The sequence below is a fragment of the Acomys russatus genome, chromosome 19, assembly GCF_903995435.1.
Source record: "Acomys russatus chromosome 19, mAcoRus1.1, whole genome shotgun sequence".
In the NCBI taxonomy this organism is placed as follows: Eukaryota; Metazoa; Chordata; class Mammalia; order Rodentia; family Muridae; genus Acomys; species Acomys russatus.
In genome coordinates this window covers 13,357,787-13,367,786 of record NC_067155.1, presented here as the reverse complement: position 1 = coordinate 13,367,786, position 10,000 = coordinate 13,357,787, and the positions used below count along the sequence as shown (strand labels likewise).

At 51.2% G+C, this 10,000-nt stretch overlaps 1 protein-coding gene across 1 annotated transcript in view; it reads left to right on the top strand.

Moving 5' to 3' along the window:
• Positions 1–347: 347 nt before the first annotated feature.
• The window catches only part of Ccdc61 (coiled-coil domain containing 61), a 20,653-nt gene continuing 11,000 nt past the window's right edge, over positions 348–10,000 (top strand). The window contains exons 1-4 of the mRNA XM_051162484.1: positions 348–414; positions 4,596–4,754; positions 4,968–5,050; positions 8,662–8,819. Of these exons, the coding sequence (XP_051018441.1) occupies positions 4,607–4,754; positions 4,968–5,050; positions 8,662–8,819 (389 nt within the window). The 5' untranslated portion in view covers positions 348–414; positions 4,596–4,606. The remainder of the gene's footprint in view (positions 415–4,595; positions 4,755–4,967; positions 5,051–8,661; positions 8,820–10,000) is intronic.

The window sequence follows — 10,000 nt, the reverse complement described above, 5'->3', positions numbered from 1 at the left end:
GCCAGGAAAGCCTCATTTGCGCATGTACCACACTCTATTCCTTCCCTCTCCCTTCCCTGTGGGCGCGGCCTGTCCTGCTACAGGGGGTGATGGGCGGGGTCAAAATGTTACTTCCTGGACACTCGCTCCGCCCACTCCAGGGAACCACCTTTTTTTGATTGGCAGCATGACTATCCAATAATGACTGGAAAGGGCACCGATGTTTAGACACGCCTCTTCCGATCAGACGAATCGCAAGCTATGGAAGGCGGGTTCTCCTATGGGGGCGGGACTGAGTGACGGGCGTCGTTTTTGACTTATGGAAACATGGCTGCCTGTAAGGCTAGACCAATCAGAAGTGAGGAGGTCGGACCTGGGGCGGAGCTAAAACTTCGGCGGTTGAACCGCTTGAGAGGTGGAGAGTCCGTGGAAGAGGTGAGTGGCGGGTGCACCGGCACGGGTTTAGGCGCGGGCTCCAGGCGCGGGCAGTGGGGACCCCCCCCGCCCGGAGCGCAGCCCTACTTTTCACGCAGGTGGGTGCTAGGCCCTATGCAAGCTGGAGATTTCACAGCGTCTTTAATGCGCCATATTGTCGCTCGCGTTTGGAGCATAGAGGTGGCCCCTTGTCGAATACTGCCCCGGAGCTTGTGAGGTACAGCATTATTTTGCATATATTACACCCCACGGGGTGGGAGACTGGGGTCCTCGCGATGCCGTGGGTTCTGGACTCGAGTCGGTTTGGAGGGTGGGGGCGGGTGAAGACGGAGGGCTGGAGCTCTCCAGGGTTGAGGGCGTGCCTGCCTCTCTCTGTGCACGCTCTGAGCAAGTTACTTTACGCGAAGTCACTTTTAACTCCCTGCTTTCTTGCGGGGCTAGATCTCAAACTTAGCATTGTGGGTGCGTGCTAGTCAAGACTTCTTCCACTGCTGCCGATCCCAAGAAATGAGCTTTATGTTTTGTTTTTGAGACGTGGTCTCGCTGTGTAGTCCTGGAAGGCTTGAAACCCGATGTATAGGACAGAAATCATTGTGTGTTCGCGCACGTGTGTGCTTGGGGCGGGGGAGGGGGGTCATATTACAGGATGGGTGTGGGGGGTCAGAGGACAACACTATGGAGCTGGTTCTCTCCTTCCATCTTTCTGTAGTTTCTAGAGGTCAATCTCAGGCCTTCATATTTGCCCAGGATGAAGCTTTACCCAGTGAGTCATCTGGACAGCCCCTCTGAAAGAACTCTGAAGTATCTTAACAAACCTTACTGTAGCGATAGTTCTGGAATATTTGTTTCTTAAAAACAAACAAACAGACAAACCAACAAACTAAAAAATAAACCAAACTCACAGAAATTGGGGTTGGAGAGATGGCTCAGAGGTTAAGAGCACCGGCTGCTCTTCCAGAGGTTCTGAGTTCAATTCCCAGCAACCACATGGTGGCTCACAACTATCTATAATGAGATCTGGTGCCCTCTTCTGGTGTGTGCAGGTGTGTGCAGGTGTGCATGTAGCCAGAGCACTCTATACATAATAAATAAATAAATAAACAAATAAATCTTAAAAACACAACAACACAGAAATGTTATAAGACTGTGTTTTCGTTTTTTAATCCCAGGTGAGGGACTGTGATTTACCTCGTGCTCTAGTAGAGGCAGGGTTTTGTCATCCGCAAGTAGTTCCTGTGATTGTGTGATGCTTGGAATTCTGGGAACTTTTCAGAGGGTCTATAAATGCTAGAGCCCCGATGGGTGGGGTGGGTGTGGTTGTTGGTCGTTTAGGGGAGGTTGCTTGCAGTTTGTTAGTGGCCGTGGTCAAAGAAGAAACAAAAGAAAAGACACTAGACTCAGGGATTTTCCTAATTCCTTTCTCCCCTCTATCCTTGTTTCTCTCCTATCTAGTGTTAGGGGGTGAAACTGGGGGTGGGGGATTAAGGGTGGGATAAAGAGGAACCCAAAGAGTAGCAAAGAACAGCTAGACCGCACAGTAGCGCACACTCGTAATCCCAGCACTAGGGAGCCCAGGCAGAGGAATGGGAGTTTGAAGCCAGTTTGGACTACAGAGTGGGTCTAAGGCTTGCTTGCTTTGGCTACACAGGGAGACATCTCAGAAACAAAGCAAACTAAGAGCCACGAGTGTGGGCTCTGGTTTCCGGTTGCCCCACGTTGGAGGCCTGGGACTTACTACTCAAGTCATCACGGGTTTGGGCGAGTTGTTTCATCCTTTTTGTGCCCAGGCTTCGTGTTGGGTGGAATCACTTCCCTTACCCGGTTTCCCCTGCAGTGACTCCTGGGTGAGATGTTTCTTCCCGGTTGCCATCTTTGCCCTGAGCTCCATACTCACGATGAGACTATCTCCAAAAAGTCAGGGCAAGGGGGGATGGCCAGGGAGAGTGCTTGCCTACCTTTCCCGAAGCCCTGGGTCTGATGCCCAGCTCTGTGTAAGCCAGGTGGCGGTGATGAGCATCTGTAATCCCGGAACTTGGCAAATGGAGGCAGGAGGATCTGGAGTGTGAGTCCAGCCTGGGTAACATGAGACCTCTTTGCAAGCAGGCAAAAAGTCAAATCGTGTTATTCCTCTATTAACCCCTCCCTCCTACTCGTCACCTTTTTTTTGGGGGGGGGGGGGTTTGAGACAGGGTCTCTCTGTGTAGCCTTGGCTGTCCTGGAGCTCACTTTGTAGACCAGGCTGGCCTCGAACTCACAGCAATCCACCTGCCTCTGCCTCTGCCTCTGCCTCCTGAGTGCTGGGATTAAAGGTGTGCACCACCACTACCCAGCCCTTTTTGCTTTTTACTTTGAAATAATCTTGCTAACTTGCCCAGGCAGGCCTTGAACTCAGTGACTAGGGTGAACTGCGGGTCCTTTAGCAAGGATGGCGCAAGGAGGTAGAGGGAAGGAGTCCCGAGGGACTGAGAGGGAGTGGACCTGGATAGTCCCAAAGGTGGGGAGGGCTGTTCAAGGGAAGAGAGGTGGGAGCTATGCCTGTGGGTGGGTGGGTGGGTGGGTGGGGAGGAGGGGATGTTAGGTACAGTTTGGGCAGAATTCAGGTGAAATATGGGCGAGATGGAACACGGGCAGAAAGTGGGGTGTGCGTGGGCTAGAACTTTGAACATGTGGGCGGAATAAAAGGGGGCATGACAATCCATATAGAAAATTCAGGGGGCGGGGCCCTAGAAGAATGTGGAGGTGGGGGCCGATGTTAGGAGAAGCAGTGTGCTGGTTCCCCCAAGCCTCAAGCTGGGAGAATAGGACCAAGTAGGGATCTTCGCAGAGAAAGGGGGCTGGTTTCCGCCTTGTACAGGAAGCACAAGGGGCAGGGAAGTGGAGATCTTCACGGGGGAGGGGGGTCCCCCTGAGACAAGGAGAGGAGTGAATGTCGGGAGCTGAGGCTAGGGATGGAGCTGGCCAGGGTTTACGTTTTGGTGTAGTTCCTGCCTGGAAATAGTTAAGGGACTGTTTCTAAGCCTCCAAGAGGCGCTGGGAGGGAGGTGTGCACTGGGGGCAAGTGGATTTTAGTGGACTCACCTCTGATTCAGAGGGTGAATGTGGGAGTGGGCATAGGATGCTGTGCGGGGCTGTGGGCCCAGGTGGCGCAGCGTGGAGGACAAGGTCAGTTTGGCAGTGGGGATGAGGTAGGCTATGGTACCTTGAACACAATTTCATTGCTCCATCTTGAATGCTCTAGGAAGCCTCGCTCTAGAGGCTGCTTTTGACGCTGGAGCTGCCTGGTCTGTTGAGGTGAGGGACGGACCTGTGGGTGGGGCCTGAACACTGGCTAGGGCTTGAGGGTTAGGTTAAAAAGGGCTGCGCCAGCAGGGTTCAGCATTCCTAGAAAGCGGAAGCATAGTTAATTGTTAGGGGTTTCCAGATTTTATGGAGCCGTCCATTAAAAAATAAATAAATAAAGGTCCCAGAGATCTGAGTTCCAAGTCAGCACAGGCTGCTTGTGTGCTCCCCAAACGTAAAGCCAGATGGCAACAGTGGAACCCAAACCACCCCCACTGCTACCACCCCCACCCCAAAGTTGGAGCTTTGTGGCCTTGCTGCATTTTGCGTTGTGTTTTGGGGATAGGGTTTTTGTTTTGGGGGGTCTTGTTATGCAGCCCAGGCTAACCTCAAACTTTTGGCAACATTTTCTGCCTCCATCCAAGTGCTGGTAACTGGCGTGTACCGCCAAGCAAGCCAAGAGTCAGTTCCTGAATCTTACCATTCATTTCTGCAGAATGGACTCACTGTTCTGTGCCTCATCCCTTGTCTGAAGATGAGGCTAAACACTGACATCTTTCTCACAGAGCTGTTGTGAGGCTTCAACTGGACAGAAAGAGTAACAAGCGGCCCTGGGTGTGGCCGCCCCGGCACTTGGGAGGCTGAGGGAGGAGAATCACTAACTCCTCGCCAGAGGGAAACCCAGGCTGGGAAAGATGAAGGTTGAGGGGCTGGAGAGATGGCTCAGCGGTTAAGAGCCCTGGCTGGTCTTCCAGAGGACTGAGGTTCAGTTCCCAGCCCCTACATGGCAGCAGCTCACAACCGCCTGTAACACCAGTTCCAGGGCATCCAACTCTGTGCCTTTTGGGTGCTGCAGACACCAGGCTTGCCTCTCTAGGTCTCTGTCTTATCCTTCTCTTCAGGGATCCTGGCCATGGACCAGCCAGCTGGCCTGCAGGTGGACTACATCTTCCGGGGTGTGGAGCATGCTGTGCGAGTGCTGGTCTCGGGGCAGGTGCTGGAGTTGGAGGTGGAGGACCGGCTGACAGCTGATCAGTGGCGAGGAGAGTTCGATGCCAACTGTGAGTGCACCTGCTGGGCTGGGCTCCCCTCCCCTCCCCCTAGGTCCTCCCAAATCACTGTGCTCCCCATCGGCTCCTTAAGCTCTCCAAGGTGAGGCAGGGGGGTGTTAGCCCCATCCATCTGGCCAGAGGCAATGTGAGGTAGACAGAGCATATTGCTTTTGGGCCAGGCTAGTGGTCAGACTTCAGGAGGAACTTTCCTTCCCTCCCCAGTCATTGAAGACTTGACTCACAAGACGGGGAACTTCAAGCAGTTCAGCATCTTTTGTAACATGCTGGAGTCGGCCCTCACCCAGGTAGGGACCAGCTTCAGGGGCTGAGTGTGGGGTTTCTGTGACCCAGATTTTGGGATGTGGTGCTGTGGATGGCTACCTGATGTATACACAGTGCTTGGCCTTTACAGCTTCTTTTGCACATGTCAGTGGGCAGTTCTAATTCTGGTGACAGTTACTCTCACTAAAAAAAAAAAAAAAAAAAAATCAGAGGCCAGTGCAATCTTTTATTCCCAGCACTCTGGAGGCAGAGGCCAGGCTGGTCTACAGAGAGAGTTCCAGGAGAGCCAGGACTACACAGAGAAACCCTGTCTTGAAAAATAAACAAAAAGGGGGCTGGAAAGATGGCTCAGAGGTTAAGAGCACTGACTGGCCAGGCGTGATGGCACACGTTTTTAACCCCAGCATTTGGGAGGCAGAGACAGGTGGATTGCCTGGTCTACAAAGTGAGTACAGGACAGCCAAGGCTACACAGAGAAACCCTGTCTTGAAAAACCGGGGTGGGGGGGGGGTGGGGGGAGGGAAGAGCACTGACTGCTCTTCCAGAGGGTCTGAGTTCAATTCGGAGCAACCATATGGTGGCTCACAACCACCTCTAATGTGATCTGGTGCCTTCTTCTGGCCTGCAGGTGTACATGCAAGCAGAGTATTGTATATTTAATAATAAATAATCTTAAAAAAGAAGAAAACCCAACAATCAGAATGTGGTTCCATGGTAGAGTGCTTGCTTAACATGCTCTGGGCCCTCAGTTGGGTCACCAGCACCTTGTGATCTGGCATGTGGTGGTCTGTGCCTGTGATCCCAGAACCTTAATGGTGACAGTTGTAGGGTGAGGAGTTCCTTGGCTACATAGTGAGATGGAGGCCAGCCTGGAGTGCCAGAGATCCTGCCTCAGACAAATAAAACAAAAGGAATAGTGTTGAGTGGGGCTGGAGAGATGGCTTGGTGGTTGAGAGCACTTGCTGCTCTTCCAGAGGACCTGAGTTCAGTTCCTAGCACCCACCTCAGGCAGCTCACAACAGGCTGGAGCTCCGTCTCCAGCGGGATTCATGGCCTCTGAGAGCACATGCGCTCACACATATATACCCCCACACGGACACACGCAGAGTTAAAGGTAAAACAAAAAACTTTTTTTTTTTTTTTAATTTTCCAGACAGGGTTTCTCTGTGTAGTCCTGGCTGTCCTGGCTGGCCCTGAACAGCCAGGGAGTGCTGGGATTAAAGGTGTGCACCACCGTGCCCAGCGGGAAAACAATTTTTAAAAAGATGTATTTATTTATCATATATATATATATACAGTGTTTTGCCTGCATGTAAACCAGATCTCACTATAGATGGTTGTGAGCCACCATGTGGTTGCTGGGAATTGAACTCAGGATGTTTGGAAGAGAGCAGCCGGTGTTCTTAACCTCTGAGCCATCATCACTCCTGCCCTGGGAAAACAAATCTTAAAACCAAAATAGAAAGGTAGATTCAGGTGGCAGGGAAATGTAAAGAGAGGACACGCCACTGTACTGTTAATGTGGAGCCTGGTGAGCTGGCCTAGCAGGTAAAAAGGTGCTTGCTCGGCCAGCTTCATGATCCAAGTTCCATGCCCAAGTGCCACCTGGTGGAAGGACAGAACAGAATCCTGAGCTGTTCCCTGACCTCCACACTTGGCATAAGAATATAAGCCCACATGGGCGCGACACATACACACTAACACTATTAAATAAAATACATAATAAATTTTTATGTTAAAATTAGTGCTTGTTTTTGCAGATGTATAACTCCATGTAGTTTATATATTTTTCTAAATAATTCTGAACCTGTCTTTTCTTTCTCTTTCTTTCTTTCTTTCTTTCTTTCTTTCTTTCTTTCTTTCTTTCTTTCTTTCTTTCTTCCTCATTGTCTCCTGTGGTCCAGGCTGCCCGGAGCCCCTTGAGCTCTCTGTGTAGCCAGGGATGACCCTGAGCTCCTCATCCTCTTCCTTCTGCCTTCCAGGACCAGGATTAAAGGTCCAGGAAGCATTTTGTGGCTTTGCTACTATGGTGCTGGGATGGAACCCCAGACTCTGTGCATGCTGGGCGAGCATGCGACCAACTGAGCCACGGCCCTAGTATTTTGGAGAGCTGGCTCAATGGTTAGGAGAACTTCCTGCTCTTGCAAAAGGACACAGGTTGCCTCCCAGCACGCACACAGGGCGGCTCACAGTAGTCTGTAATAGGCAGTGAGCCGCCTGATGTGGGTCCTGAGAATTGAATTCGGGTCCTCCAGAAGCACTGCGTAACTCTTAACCACTGTGCCACTATCTCTCCAGTCCCCTGAATAGCTAGTTGAGTGCTCTTCTGTGCCAGCACACTAAGGCTGGACAGGTGTAGCTTCTGGAGGGTTGGTGGCCAGGGGCACCTGCTACCTCATCAGGCAGCTCCTATTGCACTGCACGCTTGTCATTTCAGCACTGGGGAGGGAGTGGCAGGAGGATCAGAAGGCCAGCCTTAGCTACATAGTAAGTTCGAGGCCAGCCTGGGTTACATGAGACCCTACCACCCCCAAACTAGAAAACAGCTCAACCCCCAAACACACAGGCCCGCACAGATGCATCTTACAGCTCCCATGGATGGGGTAATCTGCACTACTCCATGATGCTGTGCTTTGCCCTCGAGGAGGTGGCTGTTCAGGAGTTACTCGGAAAACCCAAATGTTGGCTGGCCCGTTTCATCTCTTGCTGCCACTGGCTCGATTCCTTCCTTCCTAACCCCTTCTCTTGTCTTTCTTTTCCTCTTTCTATCTTGTCTTTTCCTTACTTTTCTTTTTTTTTTTTTTTTTTAAGATTTATTTATTATTTATTAAGTATACAGTGTTTTGCCTGAATTTAAGCCTGTGTGCCAGAAGAGGGCACCAGATCTCACTATAGATGGTTGTGAGCCACCGTGTGGTTGCTGGGAATTGAACTCAGGACCTTTGGAAGAGCAGCCAGTGCTCTTAACCTCTGAGCCATTTCTCTAGACCTTTTTCAGGTTTTTTTTTTTGTTTGTTTGGTTTTTGTTTGTTTTTTCAAGACAGGGTCTCTCTGTGTAGCCTTGGATGTCCTAGAGTCCTCTGTAGACCAGGCTGGCCTCGAACTCACAGAGATCCACCTGCCTCTGCCTCCCAAGTGCTGGGATTCAAGGTGTGTGCTACCATGCTCGGCTCTTTTCTTTACTATTCAACTCACGTGGCCCAGGCTGGCCTTGAATTTGCTTTGTGGCTGAGGATAACCTTGAATTCCTGATCTTTATAGCTCAGTTTCCTCAGTGCTGGGATGACACGCATGTGCCACCGTGCTAAGCCACTGGCTCAATGTGTCTCAGGGGCGGCTGTTTCACTTACCAATGGCCCCAATAGTGTGGCTGTCTGTGCAGTGGGAAGGGCACGTGTGTTTCTCGTGGGAAGATTGTCTTGCCCCGTGACTCCCCAAGAACCACGGTGTGGGATGCTCCAGTGCTTATGTTCTCTGCAGTGTGTCCTCCAGCCGTGTCCTTGTGCCTGTCGTAGGTCATTGTCATGCCCGCCCGCTTCCTTGTGGGGAAGCTCAGGGGTTCTGAGACCTGGCACAGTGGCTGGGAGGGTGGCTGGGAACCTTCTTGGCAGCTCCCATTCTTCCTCTTTCACAGAGCAGTGAGTCCGTCACCCTGGACCTGCTTACCTACACAGACCTGGAGTCCCTGCGGAGCCGCAAGCTGGGGGGCCGCGCGGGTGCCTCAGCCCCCAGGTCAGCCCAGCTCAACTCTAAGCGCTACCTCATCCTCATCTATTCCGTGGAGTTTGACAGGTGGGCACAGTGGCTGGCTCGTTGCCCAGGCTGGCAGGCAGGGGTGGTGGGAGGAGCCCCCCGGTGCCAGGTGGCTGCTGAGGTGTGTTTACTTCACCTGCAGAGTCTGTGGAGTGTGTATCATTTGACTATGGTGAGTGGCTGCAAGTGACAGAGTGGTCACTGCCAGTACCTGCTTCCTTACTTTCTGCAGTCGAGGCCTGGGCCTTGCACATGGCAGGCAAGTGCTCTGTTCCTGAGCAATAGCCCCAAGTGCTTTAAACGTAATCGTTGCTCACATATGTCCCTCTGGCTGTCCTGGAACCCACTGTATAGATCAGGTTCTGGCCTTGAACTCGGAGAGATCCACCTGCCTCCGCCTGCTGGGATTAAAGGTGTGCCCAACCATGTGATTGTTTTTGAGACTGATTTTGTAACTGAGGCTGGCTTAGAACTCACAATGTCTAGACTTGAACTAAAATCTCAAGTGTTGAGATGACAAGCATGCATCACTTTGTCTGGCATTTAAATTGTTGTTTTGTGGGTTGTGTTTTTGTTTGTTTGTTTGTTTTCTTTCTGTTTTTCTGAGGCAGGATTTCACTATATAGCCCTGGCTTGTCTGGAATTCACAATGTAGACCAGGCTGGTCTCGAACTCACAGAGATCTACCTTCCTCTGCCTCTCTAGTGCTGGGATTAAAGGTGTGCCACCATCACCCTGCTGTTTTGTGTTTTGAGATATGGTCTTCTTCTGTAGCCTTGACTTATTCAGACCTCATAATGTAGACCAGTCTGGTCTCATCAGGAGTCCCCTGCCTCAGTTTCCCAAGTACTGGAAAACCAGTGTGAGCACGACACCTGGTCACAGAATAGCTGCTGGACATATAGGCATTGCATCTTTATCAAGATGCAAGAAGAAAAGGGACCTCAGCAGATTTCTCATATAATTGGCCTAGAAGTGCTCATATGCTGGAAACTGAACCCCAGTCTCTGCGAGAGCAGCCAGTGCTCTTAACTGCTGAGCCATCATCTCTCAAGCGCCTTCCCTTTAAAAAGTTTAAAAAAAATTTTTTTTTGTTTTATGTGTATGGGTGTTTTGCCTGTAGGTAAGTCTGTATACTGCCTACTTGTAGTGCCTGAAGAGGCCAGAAGAGGGCGTTTGTCCCTTGGGACTGGAGTTACAGCTGTGGGTGCTGGGAATTG